The sequence below is a fragment of the Brugia malayi genome, assembly GCF_000002995.4.
Source record: "Brugia malayi strain FR3 genome assembly, contig: Bm_v4_Chr4_scaffold_001, whole genome shotgun sequence".
NCBI lineage: Eukaryota > Metazoa > Nematoda > Chromadorea > Rhabditida > Onchocercidae > Brugia > Brugia malayi.
In genome coordinates this window covers 4,383,257-4,403,484 of record NW_025062478.1, presented here as the reverse complement: position 1 = coordinate 4,403,484, position 20,228 = coordinate 4,383,257, and the positions used below count along the sequence as shown (strand labels likewise).

General features: G+C 29.3%; 3 protein-coding genes across 4 annotated transcripts; 2 read left to right on the top strand and 1 right to left on the bottom strand.

Annotated features, from left to right (window-relative positions):
- Positions 1-748: 748 nt before the first annotated feature.
- Positions 749-12,924, top strand: Bma-kdin-1 (Uncharacterized protein; the record flags this gene model as incomplete). 2 transcript variants are annotated; one of them, XM_001895944.2, is made up of 27 exons in its annotated part: positions 749-853; positions 1,047-1,142; positions 1,653-1,751; positions 1,873-2,055; positions 2,172-2,288; positions 2,389-2,487; positions 2,648-2,746; positions 2,834-2,932; positions 3,142-3,240; positions 3,652-4,033; positions 4,388-4,645; positions 4,898-5,057; positions 5,487-5,632; positions 5,906-6,044; positions 6,374-6,548; positions 6,851-6,949; positions 7,274-7,444; positions 7,793-7,919; positions 8,085-8,250; positions 8,433-8,574; positions 8,643-8,835; positions 8,977-9,077; positions 9,331-9,522; positions 10,065-10,241; positions 10,785-10,984; positions 11,657-11,719; positions 12,723-12,924. In XM_001895944.2, the coding sequence occupies 27 exons, from the start codon at positions 749-751 to the stop codon at positions 12,922-12,924; spliced, it is 4,089 nt and encodes a 1,362-aa protein (XP_001895979.2). The 2 variants fall into 2 exon arrangements, with proteins under 2 accessions (XP_001895979.2, XP_042937541.1); XM_043081607.1 differs by lacking the exon at positions 11,657-11,719.
- Positions 12,925-14,639: 1,715 nt separating this feature from the next.
- Bma-tmem-231 (KAP family P-loop domain containing protein) lies at positions 14,640-17,435 on the top strand (the record flags this gene model as incomplete). The annotated part of the gene is made up of 6 exons (XM_043081606.1): positions 14,640-14,666; positions 14,916-15,026; positions 15,292-15,501; positions 15,690-15,794; positions 16,056-16,282; positions 17,180-17,435. 6 exons carry the CDS (start codon positions 14,640-14,642, stop codon positions 17,433-17,435), a joined length of 936 nt encoding a protein of 311 aa, XP_042937540.1.
- Positions 17,436-18,972: 1,537 nt separating this feature from the next.
- On the bottom strand, positions 18,973-19,715 carry Bm13522 (Uncharacterized protein; the record flags this gene model as incomplete). The annotated part of the gene is made up of 2 exons (XM_043081605.1): positions 18,973-19,082; positions 19,550-19,715. The coding sequence occupies 2 exons, from the start codon at positions 19,713-19,715 to the stop codon at positions 18,973-18,975; spliced, it is 276 nt and encodes a 91-aa protein (XP_042937539.1).
- Positions 19,716-20,228: the final 513 nt, after the last annotated feature.

Genomic DNA, 20,228 nt, shown 5'->3' with positions numbered 1-20,228 from the left:
AAAAAACGAAAAGATAATATCTGAAATGTTTCAAATCAACAAATAAAGAACTGTATGTGCTAAAAAACACAATCGAAATAAAACTTTTTGAAAAGGAACAAGAAGAAGAAAAGATTCATTGAATAAGTATGTCACTCTTATTTGACAGTGGACAACGGTATCAAAATAAATTGATTGAGAGCATTCATTAGTTTATTATATATGTAATGTATGGTTTCATTGTAATTTTACTGGAATCAACCATATGATATGTAATAAAATATCTTCTGCTGTTTTTTGGATAAAAGTGTTATCGAAATGATTTTAAGACAACTAAGCTGTCTAAATGGTTGCTTGGAGATTTTTACTCCCATGCATTCACACTTTTATTGCTTCCTAAATAGTCTTAATATACTGAGCGTAATATTTCCTGAGATTTATCAAACTGATGACTAAGAATGCTTAAATTATCAGTATTATAAAAGTGCAGAAAAGTTTGAAAGCATAAACTGTAATACTGTCATTAGAAATTCAAGCATTCTTAAAACTTTCATTGTTGGCCTGCATGCCTTTTCTTTTTTGGACAGTGCAGAGTACTGAAGAAAGATGGTGTGATAAATTCTCTATTCAACTCTGAAAATTTTTGATAGAAATAAGAAAATTGCATAATTATCCCATATCTCTGTTATTATTAAGTAATCAAATACTCATACCACTTTTCCTTTTTTAGAGATTCTTTCAGACCTTACATATTATAAATCTTAGGCGCATGGCTGCTGATCCAAAAACAGATGAATTGTTTGCGTTATTGGAGAATGGTCAATTTCGAAGTGCTAACTTTCCAAAACAAGACTTCACTACTCTGAGAAATGCAGTATATTCATACTTCTATCATTAAATTGTTTAGAAAGGAATCATTTATTGAAAACAACATTGATAATATTGATGTTTCCGGATGAGAAATGAAATGTTTTATTTTTTGTTATTTTGATAGGACAATATCAGTTTATTATGATGGAAAATATATAAATTTCTAGTGAGTTGAAATTTTTAATTTTTTATTGCAGGATAATGAAAATGTTCTCATAGTTGCAGCCAGAACCGGACAAACAGACATTGTACGAGAATTCATCAGTGATTTCGATTTAGAGGATACAGATGCTGTATGCCTTTTAGAATATTATACTAATTTTCAACAAAAATTGAGAATGTGTCTTAGAATAAAAACATCATTGAAATAGCTAGTATATAGCCAGTAAATGGTTGTCCGTCAGATTTTGAAGCTGTTTGGACGAACAAATAATGTAAAATAAATCGGACAAAGAGTTGGGTAGATAGGGCTAGAATAGGGTGAATTAGCAGTAAAATATCTAACAAAAAAAAAAAAAAATCATTCTATTAGTTAAGTGATAGAATTTATTCTATTAATTGATTAATAGAATAAATGAATTTTGGTTGTGAAGTAAAGGTTTTCATCTGTTTTATTTGCTCAGCGGCACTGTCAGTTTATAAAAACTATGTTTTCCTTTTTTTTTTTTTTTGTTTTCTCTAAGTAGTTGATTAATTGGTTTAGATCTTTTTTATGTTGTTGTTTTTATGTCGTTCATTCATATTTCTCCAGTATTGCGATTGTTGCGTGTGTTTGTATATATGAAATGAATTTAGTTTTTAAGGATGGTTGGACTGCACTACTTGATGCAGCCTATATGGGACATGAGGAAATTGTGAAAATTTTATTGGAAGCTGAAGCAGCTGTCGATTATCCTGATATGGTAAGTACTTAACCGAAAATTTACATTTTTTTCGTAAAGTCCAAAAAAATTACTGGATAAATTATATAAATTAAATTGCAAATATTATTTAAGTAAAAATAATAAGTTCCCCATATTCCAGCTGGGTTGGAGTCCACTAATGTGGGCTGTGTACAAGAATCATTATGCATGTGCACAGCTTCTTATCCAGTTCAAGGCTCATGTTAACATTATTGATGAAGAAGACAGCTTAACACCGCTTATTGTTGCTGCTGGACGTGGCTACATAGCTTTTGTGGAATTACTCATTGGGGCTGGTGCAGAAGTGAGTTTTATATTTAAAAATTGGTAGCATTGTGCGCAAAATATTCTTGCAGGCTTAAAAAAACTGATAAAACTCTTCAAAAATTTTTGCTAAGAATGAATTCTATGGTTTTTCAGGTAAATGCATGCGATAAATTCGGAAGTACAGCTTTAATTTGGGCTGCAAGAAGAGGTTACAAGCCTATAATCGAGCTATTGCTTGATGCTGGAGCTGAATTAGATGCTGTTGGGATGGTATTTAGTTTCACTTTTTGTTTTGGTTTAAAATTTGACAAAACTTGGACAAAATGACTCTAATTCACATTTTAAGAAGTTTATATGCCCTTATTTGTAGTATGGATCGACTGCTTTAATGATGGCAACGCGGGGTAATTTCATCGGTGTTGTTAAATTGATACTGTCAAGGGAGCCAAACATTAACACCGTCGATCAGGTCTGTATTCTGTCTTTATTTCTATTTATTTATTTTTTTTTTTTAGCAACAGCCTCTACAAATCAACTGCGCATGTTTTCTGGTCATGTGTCGTCTTTATAGTAAATTTTATAGTCAGTTTAAATTCAACTGGTATGTTGTATAAATCCTTATCTTGCAGAATGGCCTTTCACCACTTGCTATTGCAGCACGTGAAGGCTATGTAGAAATTGCATCGATGTTCATCCAGCTTGGAGCATATGTGAATGCAGTAGATAGGGTATAGTTGGATTTTCGTTGTTCATGTTTTCCTGCAATTTTGTCTTATGTTTCAATTCTTTTTCTTCGAAACGATGTCCCTTTTTAGTTTGGAAATTCAATTTTGGCAGGTGCTGTACGATCAGGAAATGTAGAAATCGTGAAAATGCTTCTTGAAAAACATGCCGATGTCAATGCGAGAGATTCTGTATGTTGATACTTTTGCCTAATGGATTGTTCCGATGGAAATGTTCATTTTTTTAAAATTTGAGTGGCTCTTGAAATCACTAATTAGACGCAATCATAACTCAGATATGCTTTAGTCATACTTTTAAACAGCTCAAAATATTTAGTCAATATGTCACATCCATTGCTTTAAAAAAAAAAAAAAAAAAAAAAAAAAAACTAAATTTTCAGGAGAATAGAACAGCTCTTCATTTGGCTATAGATAAGTCATTCATGGATATTGCAGTTGCTTTATTGGAGAGGAAGCCAAACCTGGAAATAAGGAATAAGGTTTCATTTAGAAGTACTCATGATTTTTAGCAGTAGAAATATGATGTTTATTATATTTTGAATGACATTTATGTTTAGCAGAATGATGCTTCTTAATTTAATTACCATATTGTATGGAATTATTCGAAATGCTAGTCATTGATCACATATAAGGCATTAGGTGCTACATTGTTTCGTTGTGAAAAACTAGCAATAGTCTTGTCAAAAAAAAAAAAAAAAAAAAATTTCATATGTGTTGATATTCTGCACCATCTGAGCAGAAGACTTCTTATTTTTACTGTAACCATAGTAAGATTACCCAAACATTTAACAACTAGCTTGAATCGTTCCTCATCAATTCTACTTATTAATTTCTCCTTTTCATCATATTGTATTGATTATTTGACTTAAAAATTAATCTTTTTTTTGTAGGACGGTGATACGCCATTATTACGTGCTGTAAAAAATCGACATGTCGGTTTCTGCCAATTACTGGTGAATTCGGGTGCAAAAGTTTCGGCAACAGATAACGCCGGTGACAATGTATTACATGTGGCGTTACGGGCAAGATCGCGAAAAATAACACAATCCCTCCTATTGAATCCATCGGATTCACGCTTATTATACAGACCAAACAAACTTGGTCATACGCCGTATTCAATTGATCAGGAAAATCCACAGCCAATTATCCCTTTAATTTATGGACCACTGGATGCCGAAGTGCAGGTGGATGCTATGCTTGGTTATGATATTTACAGCAATGTACTAGCTGATATTGTGTGCGAACCAAATCTAACATTGCCGTTGACTATCGGTAAGCTACTAATTTTTCCTAATTGAATTGAATAGTTAACAATGACCAATTCATATTTAATTACCATGAGTTTTTTAAAAATTTTAAGACATTACTAAGTACACAACTTTCTTATTTTAATGACATGTGGATATTTTTTAGCTTCCTTAACAAAGTTTAATTAAAATTATGAAATAACAGATGCTCAGGATTAGTTTTGCTTTTTGGTTTTGTTTTTTGTTTTTTTTTTTTTCGTTTTTTTTTTGGTCCTGAATTCTTATATTACAGTTTTTCTAATTGCGTTTTTAGATTTTTAAATTTTAAATTAATCGTATTTCAATTTTATACGAAAAAAATTTTTTTTTTTTTTTTCAGGACTCTATGCAAAGTGGGGTTCAGGCAAGTCAGTACTTCTTGACAAAATGAAAAATTCAATGCGATCGTTTTCAAGATCTTGGCTCGATGCAGTACAGCTTTCATGGTCGTGGTCATTGATATTCTCGGTAGCTGTTCTTATTGCGATGTTTACACTTATCAGTACCGCTGCTGTTACTTTTCTTCAAAACTTTCATTATATTATTATTGTTGGTACTTGTGGCTTGATCTTCTTCATTATGTGGTTACTTCTATACGGTCAGTTCGTTACTTTTTCGAAATTATATTTCCAAAATTTCCAAATGAATTGAAGGGATGAACAGAATTCAGATTTCTGAAGTTTCTTTTTTATATTTAAAATTTATTAATTTCCTTTGGTTTGACTCATGTCGAATTACAAGAACTCTTACAGGGTGGTTTTTATAATAGTTACGTTTCGCGCTTGCCGTTTTCTCTTATTGAAATATATTGTAGTTTGTTTCTTAGTTTTTTGTCTAATTATTTTTTCAGGTTTGATTTATTATGGTAACAGCGTTAAAGGATGGAACAAATCCATAAAAGTTGCACGTTCGATTGCTAAATTTTTAGCACATATGCGTTTACTGTCAAATGTTGCACTGCAACATAGTGCGTCAGTCCGAGATAAGGATCTCCTTTCCTGTCCTGTAAGGTAGATACCGATTTATTATGTATATTGACTCTTTCACTCCTATCTTTTATAACAGTTGAAAATTATACACTTACAACAAGTAATTGAAACGTGTAAATGCCGACTAAAGTATTTAATTTTACTCAGCTTCCAATTCAATGAGTTTTGAAACAGTTCATATGCCGAAAAGTGATTGCTTGCATTGTCTTTTTGTAGCATTCACAACTTTGTATTATGCTAATTTGTCTGTGTCTTTTAGCTACTTGTTAACGTCTTTGCTTATTGTAGTGAAATTTGGAATACCTTCCTAAATCATAGTAATGTAGCAGTGTAAAATATTTGACAGTTAATCTTTCTACAATAGTCTTAATTAATATCAGCGAATAAAGCAATTTCTAGATAATCCCTTTATTTTAGCAAAACTTTATTACTTGAAAAACTCACTTTTAGTTTCTTATTTGCTGATTATCATCGTTTATCATCAGTTGGTGGTGAGCAGGCGCTAGCAAAAATCGTTGCTACATTGTTTGAAGCTGCTGAAAACCATTTTGGTTCACTCCCGGTACGCCTCTTTTGTGCTTTAAAAGTCTCATTTGGTAAGTTTGCTTCATATTGCTTCACTCTTTGCAAGCTAACTGTCTTTAAAGATTTAATATTCATTTTATTGTAGGGCTTCAATTATTTTCGAAGTCTTAGAAATAGTGTAATGATTTTGATTCACTAATCATTAGGACAAATATTTACTGCAAGAATTTGCTGCTTCCGTCATTCCGTTCTGTCGTTCGTTTGCACATAATCAAACAATTTCTTTCAACATTTATTAATAATTTAGAATTCATCCATGTGTTAAGGAAATTCCTGTAATTTAGCTCGAGGCAATAAACCAAAAACACGACGAGCATGTGGTGTACCAATTACTGTAATGGTGTTATTGTTGTTGTTTTCAATTAGTACAGCTTTAATTCTGCTTTCATTATGGCTTTACAATGGAATGAATCTTCACTCTAGGTTCAGTATCATTTGGCATTATTTTGATAACTTTTTTTTTTTTTTTTTACCGTTTACAATGATACATAGATTTCTAGCAGAGGCAGTTCATTTTGGTAATTGTGCATAATGATTTATGATAGTTATTCCTTTATTCGAAGAATGATTTTAAAAAAAAATTTGGATCATCGCTGATTTGTTATGTTCTAATCTGAAATCACATTTTATTCGGCGAGTTTTCCTATGTTATGTGAATTAAATTTCTTATAGCTGTAGCGGCATTATTTACTCTATTTATGATGTGATATGAGTAAAAAAACCAGCATTTATTATTTAAATATAAGTTGCAGTTATTTATTTGGGTCTGTGTTGTTCTTCATTGCTGCAGTAGTGCTTACTTTATATCCACTTTATCTTCTTTTTGTGTATGGATTTGTTAATATGCCAAAGAGACGCATAAATATTGCGGCACGGAAAATCAATAAATTGCGTTTTGAAGGATTTATGCAAAAATTGCAACATGAAGTAAGATTTTTCTCTTATTCTTCTGCAATCTTAAAGCATTATTTCACAGTTTTATGACAAGTTGGAGCCTTTTGAGCCCTTCTCATTCATATTTATCTTTTTCATTTGTTTTTCTTTTTAACTTTGATTTGCATTGCAATACTTTGGTTTTATTGTATTTCTCGCTTAGCTTTTGGCAGTTTTTTTTTTTTTTTTTTTTATTGAGAGAAATCAGATCAACGTTTTCAGTGAAAACAAATATCAGATATCAGTTGATGCTAATATACTTTTCAAAAAATGCAAGTTTTAAAAAATTTTCCTAGGTGAATCTTTTGGCCAATATGATTCGCTCACTTGATTTCTTCACTAATAGTCAAACTCGACTAATTGTTGTAGTTGATGGTCTTGATAATTGTGAACAGGTGACTTTTATAGTTATTTCACATCACTGCATGTTATGATCAAATAATGTTTAAAAAAATTTTTCCATGTGTTCAATTCGACTAGATCAGTTTTCTGGAATTCCATTTCCAGTGAAACCGTTAGCGCTGTTGATTACTGCTGACTATAATGCTATCGTGATAAGCTTTCGTTATAGTTCTCTTGTTCTATGCCTATTATATTAGCGCCTTTTCTTCTCCTTCCATCTTTTTTCTCTATTCATGGAAGGAATTAAAGATTTGTTGACGGTTAAAAAAGATAAAATCAAATTAATTTTTTTTTTTTTCTAGAAGATATCATTTTAGGAACGTATGGTACAAACATTAGATGCGCTGGAGCTATTATTTTGCACTCATGCTGATCGGCCATTTGTAGTAACTATTGCTGTTGATCCGCATATTATTATTTCAGCAGTAAATCATAGCATGCACTCTGCATTAGCAGGAACTGGGCTTACTGGACATGATTATCTCAAGGTTGTTGATATTTCAGTATGTGAAGTTTGCAACAAGTCGGGAACTTTCCGAAATGTTTTGAGGCAGTTTCAAAAAACAATGAGTGAATACGAGGATGAGTAAACTTTCAAAAGTTTAAATTTGTAACATAGGTATGCAAAGACTTAGAAATATTTTTTGAAATAATTCAACCAAATGAAGTTGTAGGTAAGAAGCATATAATATTGAAAGTATGAAGAAAGAAGTAGAGATGAGAATAATTCTGGAAAGGAATTGAGGCGATATCTGATTGATGGATTTTTGTAAAATGTCTTTTAATGTTTTAAATCTTTAAAGTAATTCATATCAAAATTGCTTCACCGCTTTCAGAACATTATCAACATGCCATTTTATTTGCATAATTCTGCTATCCGACAACTTCAAACAAATTTACATAACAAAAGAGAAAGCTTAGCTGATTGGAAAGAAAGATTCAAACGGCAAGAAACTTTTCATGGTCAATATTTCTGCACTTCGAAATCTACTTTGTAAAAAACCAATTTTATGCGCTGTCAAATACAAAATAATACCTTTGGAAACCTAATAAAGATTCTCTTACTGTACGTGACTTCAAAATCTGGTGCATTTTAGTGTTTCAAAATTATAAGAAGAAAATTTGCAGGGTCTTATGTATCTTTGCGAGAAGGTTTTGAAGGAAAATCATCAAGAAAGGTAACGGTTGTAGGAACTCGTGGATTAAGTCGTTCATTAATAGCGGATGATTATTTCTCCAATATGAATCCTCGGTCAATGAAGCGTATTGTTAACGCGCTTACATTAACAGGACGGTAAATAAAACTAATTTCTAGTTTGATAAATACTATATATCTAATTTACTATTTTCTTGAGTAAATTATGGTTAGTAATTTATAGTTTTTTCATTTGCATTGCATTTTCATTGTATTACCAAATCTAAATTTAATTGAATTACATATTGTATTTTTCTTTTTCCATTTCGTTCTCTTTCCAGATTAATGCGTGCATTTGAAATTGAATTTTCATGGGTTTCACTTGGTTATTGGGTCAGCCTAATTGAGCAGTGGCCATCCAGGATGTGTTGGCTTATTGATCGTGCATTGGATATACCACAAGATTCTTATCCGCTTGCGCAGGTTTTTATTCTCACTTATTTAATTTTCCCTTTGGTTTCTTGTTTTGTGCACTCAGTAAGCTTTTGCAGCTCTACAACCATCTGAAACAACAAATTCCGACAAAGGATCCACTAATAGATCTGGATCGAAATCCGGACAATTTCGAATCTTTCCTGGAACAAGCATCCATGATTGGTCCGGAGCAATTGACTGTCGGGCATGTTCGTCGTTTTGTTCCCTGCACATCTAATTTGGATCCTTATCTTAGAAAGCTTATCAGAGGTAAAATTATTTTTGAAGAATTTTCTGCTATCAATTTTTAATTTATTTCGCTTTTTGCAAAAAATAAAAAAAAAGTGTGGCGCGTATATCAGTAATAAATAATTTTGAATAAAACTAGCAGAATGTGATGTCACTTTTTAGAATGTCGTATTGGTACCGCACAACCAGTTAAGTCATTTGTTAATCGATCGTCTAACCTATCTGGTTTAATACTTACTGGTCCTGCTTGGCATCTGTTTAAAGTAATTTACAATTTACAATATACATATCCTCTTTCATTTCTTTCATAGTTTTTTTATTAAATTTAAATTTTGTTTTCTAAAATTCCAGTCTAAAAAATTTTGCCAGGTCTAAATTTTAGGATAGTAAATTTGAAAGTGTTTTTTATTTGAAAAATGCTTCATCGATTGATGTATTAACATCTCATTTTGTATTTGTTTATGTCTAGCTTTCCTCAAATTTTCTTGTTTTTTGTACCGCTTGTTTAAATTTTAGGATAAGAACATTTGGCGAGGAATCGAAGTACCACTCGTTGAAATGAAGTTGTCAGACATAATTGATTTGGTGAAAAAATTAGATATTCCAAGTGAACGAATAAGTGTTATTGCTGAAAAAATGAATACATCCAATCTTACCGGTCTTGTTTTGTCAGCGTGTGATTTATCGGAAGTGCAAGAAACTCTTAAGGTTTTTTACTTGTATTTTCCAAATCAGCTCAAAGCAATCCGAAAAATTTTTTCCTCATTTTTTGATTAAAACCAAAGACCACTGAAGTTTCAGAATCTGTGACCTTCAAAATTAGTTAACCATGTTGATAATCCGTTTTGATTTAAGGTTTACAAAAGAATTCTATGAAGATTTCTACGTCTAAGTTAGGTTTTTTAGAATTTAGCGAAATAGTTTCGCAGTGTTTTCTTGGAAAGTCGTGGGGGTAGAGGTGAAAGAATATAAATGAAAATATATTCTTTATTATACTAGATCTTATCATTATAACGAATTAGGAATGGAACTACCGAATTAAAAAATGACTTTCCAAAACATAATTGTTTCAGTCTAAGTGACTCGATACTGTCAGATATTTGCTTTTTAAATCCATATTGGATTTTTTGAATTTTTTCCCTTTTCTCTTTCTTCCCTTCAATTTATAATGATAAAAAAAGTGAAGTTCAGTTTATAATGATAAAGAAAAGTGAAGACTAACTTCTAACAATTAAATTTTAAATCTGCAGCTGAATTTGGGTGATTGGACGTTGCTGAAATTATTGATTGAAACGCTTCGAACTTGGAAACCAATGACGCTTATGGATAATGTTGAAACTCCTTCTTTGATATCGCCAATTCCTGTTTTGGCCATATCAACTTCTCCAAGTTCAATGCAAGAGCAAAAAGATCGGCTTGATATGCAGGTCTTTTTTTTCTTAAATCTAAATCTTAGATGCTCCCAAATGTTAATTTGATTTAATGCAAATTTATTTATTGATATTAGCAATTTTGAATAATAAAGCAGAGTTTGAAATAGCAGTCCATCAAGCTTTTCCATGATCGTTCATTTTATAAATGTATTTATCAGATTTTATCTTATTCACATCAAACATAGTTTTTTAGAATTTTGATCCACACTATTGAAGATATAATCAAATGAAATGTCTATAATTCTCTTAAGCAAGCAGTATAGCTTTCTTTTCTTTTTTTTTAATGCCAGTAAATAATGACTGAAATAAGACTGTAGATGACTTGGAATTTAAAATCAAATTTATTTCAATTGTTGTGTTTTTTTTCTTTAATATTATTATTTTACGGAAAGATTTGTTATTGCTTATTGATCTACTGTTTCTTTTTCTATCACAGTATAGAAGAATTAATAGGAATGCTGTACAAATTGCAGATTATATTTGTTAATTAGATATAGTGAAATTTTTAGTCAGTATGCAGTATAGCATTAAATTTAGACAGAAATGGAAGGTGATCATAAGTGGATACTGGAAAGTTTTTCTGGTATGGATGTTGCAGAAGTAGATGATGTACTTCCTGCTTCTTCTGTACCATCCGTTCATTTTGATGATGGAGTTGCATCGGAACGGGATAGCACTGAAAGTGTTTGTGGATCATATGAAAATTTGTTGGATTCTGAATCCATTTTGCAAACCCGGTCGGTTTCTTTTTTATTTTTTGTTTCTACTTTGGAAATTCCATGAAATTGTCAAATGTGGAATTGTTTTAAAATTATAAGAAATGAAACAATTAACAGTACTTGGCACTTAATGCAAATATCAACTACAAAAGATTTATAGAAATCTCTGATATATTTCTGCCTTGTGTTAATTATGTAAACATTCTTGCTTATTATCAGTGTTTCGTATATAGTTCAAAATTTGAACAAAGTTTACAGCTGACATTAGTAATGTATTCAGGGCATCCATTTTTTTTCTTAATTTTATTTCTTCGTTAGCACTGTTCTTCGTTTCCATTGAAATGCAAAAAGATGTGAGATAAATTGATAATAGCTATGAAAAACTGTTTTCTTTGAAAAATTTACCGTACATTAGTATTTTTTGCATATCACGACGATGTCGTGCACAATTTTTCAGAATTTTCTAAAATATTTTTACTAACGCTGCTCAGGCTTGTAGTACGCATTGCTTTTAGTATTTTTGAGTTGTAGCTGGGAAAGTTTTTTAAGTGAATCAAAGTTTTCGGAAAAAATTTTTTTGAAAAGCTTATTTATTAATTATGAAATTAATTCTCGAACTACGTTCAAATATTATCAGTAAATCTTCATAATTTTTCATCAATTTTTTTTTTAAATAAAAGATAATGTCAGAAGTGAGAATATGAATGTAATGACGAGACGAGCACGATATGGCCTTCAGCACCGATATAAAAGGTATCGTGTGTGATGTTGGCTGTATTCTTTTTAAGCTGATTACATTTGGCATGGCTCTAACATCTCTGATATTTAATCCAGAAATGAAGGCTTTAAAAAGAAGAAATTTGATTAGATTTGAGTGACATTGTTGGATTTTTAAAAGGCTTGCTTTTTACTATCTTTTGCATATATTCCTTTCATTTTTTTTTCTTTTGATTTTATTTTTATTTAATATATTATCCATATATTTATTTGATTTGAGTAGTTGCTTGATTTTGGTTTGCTTTTTTTGTAATAATTCTGACCTTTATTGGAATTCAAATTCCATCAATGTTTGTAAATAATGGAAACAATAACTTATAATTGTGAATGAGGTGTAACAAAAAGATTCATGCATTTATATTTGTTTTAATTTTTTATTCATTTTTTTCTTTTCCATTAATCAATAATAGCTTAAATTTAGTGAAACAATAAGCAGCTTGCATGTTATTTAATGTATTATTGTATGCTTTTATACTTTTGCATTCTTCTCGTATATAACATAGTTTAAATCATGTTGTGTAATATTTACTACTGCATGTTGTTAACTCATGAGAAATGTCGGAATGAAATCTACGGTAACATTTGATTCGAGATCATCTTTATGATAAATGTATTACTAAAAATAGATAAAATTTAATGATTTTTATATTTCGCAATTTAATTATTTGTGTCCTTTCTCAAAAAATCAAAATTTTTAATCAGAACTTCCGTTCAGATACTCATTGGCTAACATTTATGAATATTTTGTTTCCGAAATTCAAAATATAAGTCATGACGAAGATTTTATTAGTTGTAACAAATATTTTTAGACTTAGTAGAGGGGAAAAAAATGTTCCTATGTTGGAAGTATAATGTTCATTTTTTAATTATCGCAAAACTACTCGAAACAGTTTTTTTTTTTTTTTTTCTTTTCATCATTTGAACTTTTTTTGGAGCATTTTTTTTTTCTTTTTGTTCAAATAGAAGATGCAAATTTAAGGGAAGAATTAGGGAGCACAGCAGTTGTGGATTCAATTCATTCTGATGTGAGCAATACAGGAACACAGAGTCGATCAGCTTCTCGAATTCATCTACCAATTATTCTCGATATTTCCGATAATCAGCAAACAGTGAGAGAAGTAAGCCCATCTAAGCGGCTTTCAGTATTAGGTGTTTTTAATCATAATCATGGTGATTGTTAACTTTTTTTCTCCGTAGCTCCTCTAAAACGGTAATTTGTGAATGATAAGAAATAATATGTTTAGCTTAACCATGTTAACGATTCATGTAATATATCTTATCAATTATGAAACAAATTCAGTTCCATCTATATTTATTGTTTACTAACTTTACTATCAACTTATTATGTGTTGCACTCATGTTTTAGTAGAATGATAAATCATATGCTTTTTATTCAGTTCATATTTTTCCTAGATTCAATTTAGCATCGACCCAAGGCTTAACATGAATGTTCTTTCCTTTTGAAATTATCTTCTGAAAATGCTAATTGTCAATACTCAAATTAAGGGCGAGTTATTAAACTTAACTGTATCAGTTCTTTTATATTATTAATTCATTCGGTCTTCATAATATCGGTTTCTCGCTTTTCGGGTCGTATTAATTAATATTGATTTAATGATACTAATTAACATTAATTCTCATATGATTTTCTTGGCACTTTAATCATGATCGGAAATATTATTTATACTTTATAGCACAAATTGATACGAAATGATGAAGTTTTTCGTTTTTTGATGTATGATGGCTTTATTGTGATAATAATAATAATGAGACAGTTGATTTGGTGTTAAAAATCAGTTAATATCGGTCAAAAAAAAAATACGCTATCATCCTAATCTATCCTTAATAACAATAGCCAAGAATTTCATCCATCCTTTGTTTTATTGTCTTCTGATGATAGTTTAACTACAACATTGTGAATTTTAGTTGAACAGTGAAACAGTGAAATTAGTTGAATAGTGAAATTCTGAAATTTTTCTTTATTATTATTATTATCATGTACAATCTTATTACTTACGTTAATTATATGTATGTCTGTCATAGGGAAATAAATTATTTTTGCCAACAAAATATTTCAAGTGAAAAGATCCTGTTCCTATACTGATCGGGATGTTTTTTTTTTTTTAAAGTTGTTGAAAAAGAAGAAAATTGGTCGCAAGGTATATGTTTTTTTTTTTTGCATATTTTTTATTCCGAATTATTTATGTTCTGAAGCTGTGATATGATTCCATAGATATTCATTTATGTGTCCACAGATATACATTTATAGACAGGAGAAGTTACATTTGTATCCATACTTTTAGTAGAACCTAACAGAATTGAAGTTCCCGACATTTCCATACAACAAAAATGGCAAATGAATATTTACTGAAAAGTATGTTCTTTAAAATTTTTCAGTTTAGTTCTTTGTTTTTCTTGAAATCTTTGAGAAATGTAAACATCATCATATTGATTGGAGACGTTTGTATCCATAGCAACAAATATTTATTGCTCTTATCCCAAGAATGCTACCAATAATTCACTACTGCTTAAAGCTAAATTAAGTAGCCTTATTTCTTTTAAATTTATATTCGAATTTCATTGATTTGACATAAGCTGGTCGTGGAAAGTTCACACAACTCTTGTGAGTCACTCGAATAAGAAATGTCGGTATATATGCATTATTTCTAAATTATATCTTATAATGTAGAAAAAAAATATTTAAGTTTTATTAATTATTGAGATATTTTTTGCACTTCTAGAAGAATTGATGGTATATAGTAAAAAACAAACTTTCCGCATCGTTAATTGGCTCTTATTTATCGTTGCTTCCATATCTTGGATTTGTGTTTTCATTGCTAGTGTTAACATTTCAAAACGTTATATCGAAAAGTACGTCTCAACTCCTGTCAAATAAATGAAATACAAAATACTATATGAGAAGGTTAATTTAATTTAATTTTTTTAAATTTATTTTAGAACCAAAGACTGTCAGCATATACTTATGTATGTATACTTAGATTTCTCCACATTTGCTGGCAGTGTATTTGTAATAGTTTACCTGTGCGCAACTACTTAAACATTTTAAATTATTTAAATTATTTTGAATTAATAAATTAAATTAACTTGCTTTAACAAAATAGCTTAGAAATGCGAATTTTAAAAAATTTCTCAGTAATTATTAATTTTTCAGCCTTGTACATGGAAATACAAAGCTTCAAAATACACAACAGCATATTGTTGTAGCGTTACCCTTTCTATATTCACATTATTGTTCACACTATTCGTTGCATTCACGGCACAAGTGATTTTTATTTTTCGAATAATTTAAGATATTGGTTGCTCGGGAAAGGATAATTTTATTATTAATTACTTTGTCATCCTAATTGTTTGGAATCAGTGAGCAAAATTAAGATTTCTCGAAGTTATTCATTTAGTATTATGGGTGTTTATTGTGTTTTAATATTTATTAATCTTTTCAAAATTTTTAATCAAAAATCCTTAACACTTTATGATTCCCAGAATTTATGCAAAGATGGATGAATCTGTAGTTTATCGATTAATTTCAGGGTTTTTGGAAAAAATTCAGCGAATATCGAGAGCAAGCAGCAGTTTATTACAAACAACGATTTATCATATTACTGAAAGGAAAAGCACCAAATAATTACTACGTGTGGAGTTCATATCCACTGCTTAACCATGCTGAAGAAACACATATACGGATAGCAGTAATCGAAGAGTATGAAAGTGATTTTAATGATGATGGAAAACCTGATTTGGTAAATTCGAGTTCACTTTTATACAAAATAGTTTTTCTAACAGTACAAAAATATAAAATTTATTTATTATTCTTCTTACTTACATAAATCAGATATCAGAAAAGTTTTGTTTTGAATTGAGCATTGCTCATAATTGTTAAGAATAACTTACCTTGTCATTCCATTCTTTTGATTTTAATTTTTTTTAGATTGAATTAAATGTCACATTTCCTATTGAAAGAAAAGATGAAGTTTTTGGAGTTTTTTACATGTTTTTATTTGATTATCAACTTGATGAAAGGTCACGCTTTTCGGTATATATTTTCTTTGCTTCATAAACAGTTTTTCAAGATAAATATGCTTTAGTTTCCTTAGCAGTTAAAATTAAAGCCTTTTTATGCAAAAATCTATGGAAAAGTTTCTTAAAATAGTCATTTTTTAATCATCATATAATAAAAATTGAGCCCAGCTTTCGAAATATTCATTCCTCTAGCATTTGAAAAGGCATAAAGTGTTTTTTACAAATTTGATTTAAAATTAAGGAAGTTTCAAAAGTTTCTTTAAAAAAATTACAGATGGAAACTGCAGTTCTTGATGATTTGGATCATGCAACTGAATCGTCATCATTAACAGTTTCTGGTGATCTTTGGTTAGATCAAGCGGCTCCACTTTGGAGTAGTGGCCGAGACCCAGATCATGGAGGAGCATTGATCAATGAATCAAGTTTAGATTTAGCACAGTATAATCCTACCACAATTCTCTTACGTAATTCTTTTCGAAATTTCACAACAACTTTGAGAAGGTAAATTGTTTCAAAAGATTTTTTGCTTATAATTTTTTCCTAATTTTGTTTTGCATTTTCTTTTCGTCTATCTCATTATAAGGTTGTTAATATGAAAATAAGTTCTTTTTAGGTTAGCTAAACTTAAATTCGTTTGATGCAGTTATCAATTCTGTGCATTCACTTTGCTTATTCTTTTCCATTAAATAAAGCATTATTATCTTTTCATCATTCATTATAAATTTCTAGCATCCTCTCACTTTTATTAATATGTTTGCGTTCCGGATTTTTTTTACTGCGGGGGGAGAGCCTAATCTTTTAGTACAAATATATCTATTATTACTCAAAATTGATAGATAAGGTGAATCTCCAATTTAAAATAGTAAAGTATCACTGGATGCCAACATGTAAAAGTTGTGCATAAAATCCTTTATTTTTTTCCTTTGTTTTCTTAAATAATGCGATCATTATAATGTACTTATATTTAGCTTGCAATAATTTAGAAGTACAGATAGGTAAGATTTTTAATGAGATCGTATAGTTAATTTTTCATATCTAGTTTTCGGAATCTTTTCTAAAGTCTTTTCATTGCATTTACTGCTGTTACACTTTGAACATCAAGTACTATATTAAATTAGTTGTTGCTTAATTCCATATTTCTTTTTTAATTACGAAAACTTTAAATAATAAATAATAATAATAATAGGAAAGTTGCAAACAATGTAGTAATTGACAATAATTGAAGGAGAAGATGCGATTTGAATAAGAGAAGTAACCACAGTGGTTAAAATTGTGATGTAATTAGTGGTTCTAATTAGCAAAATTTCAAAGAGCTTGCGAAAGGCTTATGTAATTAGTAATTGAAAAGTTTTTATTTTTTTCTTACGAATTTAGTTTCGTTTCTTATGTGTTTTTAAGAAAATCAATTGCATGGATGCCTAAGCGAGCTGACAACAATAACTTCGTACTACATCTATCGATACGGATTGTTGAACAACAACTGCTTTATCGAACAGGTCTTCTGGAACTCTTGAAATGGGCATGGATTCAGTATTTTGCATGTTTCATTATCATTCATTATTTCATTAATAAATTACGACAATTTTTGTTTGAAAATCATCTCCTCAGTACGATCATTGTGCGACCAAATCATTTGAATGAATTGCAAAGGTAAATGACAATGAGCAACAATGATAATAAAGAAGAAAAAAATAGACAAGCAAAAAATAAAAGATTATATTAAGTTTTCATTCATTTTCTAAATGGGAATTGTTTGAAAATTTTTCAGAAATTATTCATTGGTATATGTGATGCAAAAAGAAAAAAAAAACATTTCATACCAAAAATTAGTTTAATTAAGCATTTTTAAATGTCGCAAAGAAGATGAAATGGTTAAATTGAAGCATTTTGCGGAAAGTTTATGTAAAAATTAAAGAAATAATTGTGAACTAACTATTGTTTATCTGTTTTGTTTTGTTTTGTTTTATTCTGTTTTGATTGATATTACAGCAACATCTTTTTTCCTTCTTTTTAAAATCTCAGTTTGGTTTATCATAAATCAACAATTTCTATTGTATTTAGGATTTACTTGCTGGAAATGATATATGATTATTGTTAGTAGCTTTTCGGTAACATATTACCGAAAATTTTTTTTATGAGGATTGCTATGATTAAAGCTTTGTAAATCATTCAACAAAAAAAAAAAAAGGAACGTTTCCTCTTTATTTAATCATTTTTACACCATCTTATCTTGTCCAATGGTTTATAGTTGTCGTTATAAACTTCCTATTGAGCAGCAAAAAAAAAAAAAAAAAATTTAGAATATTTTAAAAAGGATTAAAAGCTAAAATTAAATACCAGGTGCTATGGATATTATTTGAAAATTTTTAAAGAGTAACTATCTCAAGAATGCATTCCTTCAGAGATCGGGTATTTTGTTAATATGTGAAAATTTTCACAAAATATGAGTGGTATGTCATACACTGATACAAATAGCGTGCTTATCTAGTTATCACCTATGATAAATGTCAATTTATTATGAATAATATTCCTTGCCAATTAATCAAATAGATCATTCTCTTCGAATAATCCTTGGATATTCTCTTTGAGTATAATATTTTGTCGTATGGGCCATACTGAGTGCGTTAGAAAAAAATCCTGCATAAAAGAATATGATAAAAGATAGAAGAATATTTCCCTCAAGAATTTTCTTTTTTTTTTTTTTTGCTAGTAAATGGATTTTTTTACCTTTTTTAAAGTTAAAAATTAGGCATATTTAGGATGAGATAGTAAGCATAAGTTTTTATTTGATAACGATTATTTTGAAAAATTCAAAGCAATGATAAATTAATGAATGAAAATTTTTGATCGATGAAGGATCTTTATCCTAATTTTTTCTTTTTTTTTGTTTTAACATTTCAAAAGATGCAAAAAAGTGGCCAATAATTGAATAAGCATCGAAAGATCATCGAAGCCGTTCATTCCATATAAACATTCCATATCGATGCATCATCATCATCATTATCATCATCATGCTAATTACGTTAAATGTCATTGATATAAAAATGAGAATACTAATAAGTTAATTTGTTAATGAGAAATAACAGGGAAAGAAAAATTAAGAATTGAAACTGAAGCAGAAAAACAATGAGAAAAAGGAAGGGGTGGGCAGAGAGAGAGAAAGAGAGAGGAAGAAAAAAAAATTAATGAATTCAGGTATTGCAACATAATGATCGAAAGTATGGCATAGAACATCTCTTATAGCAACATTCCTCTGCTATGTTCTGTAATAGTTTCTTTCCATCCATATGTATTCCATTACCTAAAACTTGAAAATTTTAAGTTATACAATAAAAAAAAATTATAATTCACGAGAAGAAAGAATATAACTTTGCAATAACTTAAGTAAAGTTCAAATCAAAAGTAAGGAATTGCACCAAATGTTGTATCATAACAGAATATCACTCAAGAAGCAGTCCAATCGAATAAAAAAAGCAAAACAGTTTAAGTAATAGATCTTGAAATAGTTTGAATTCTAGAATATAAATAAATAGAAATTAATTTTTAAAATTTGAAAAATAACAAAGAAGAAAGTAAATTATACAAAAATATTTACATAATTATTTCAAAATTTTTGAAAAAATTGTCAACATAGTTAGTAGAATTAATTTTTAAATAACGCCACTGTTTTTAACCTATTAATAATTAATTAGTCAATGATAATTGAACAATTTTTGAATCTTTAAAAATTAAACAAAAACAAATAGAAAATTACTGTCTAGTACTCACTATAGTCTGATGATATAGCAAATCGTAAACATCCATTACAAGCCAATGTAATAAGTGATGATATCCGATCGATGCAAATACCTGTCGAGAGTGATGCTACCTTAGACCATTGTATTGCAACAATGCCGAATAATAAGACGGTGATAAACATAGATGGACATTCCATCTTATTTATGCATGTAATGTCCACGTTATCTACTGTAAAATTAGGATTTGAATTTTTCATAAATAATGCATTTCATTTAGATGAATAATCATAGCTTTAATAGTGGCATTTTAATTATTTTTTAATATGACGCATCGAAGAGATAATACTATGTATAGGTAAAATAGTAATAAATGAATTGAAAGTTTGTGTAAAATTAAGAACACAAAATGTTAGCAATATAATTTCGCGCCCATTTTATTGAAAAATAAGATATTGCAGTTGAGATTTTTAAAAAAAAGTGAAATCTTTTTTTTTAAAAAGCTATTGATCATTTCGGTGATAAGATGTGGAAGACGTACGTCAACGAATGGTACTGACAGGAACTAAATCGATGAATCGAAAAGATGAAATATCAGTGATATTAACTTGTGAAAATTTTTAAAGATTATATAATTAACGATGCAACTGCTTAATTATATTTAATTTTACAATTAACGATATAATTTAATACATTCTTAATCAATTTCTCCA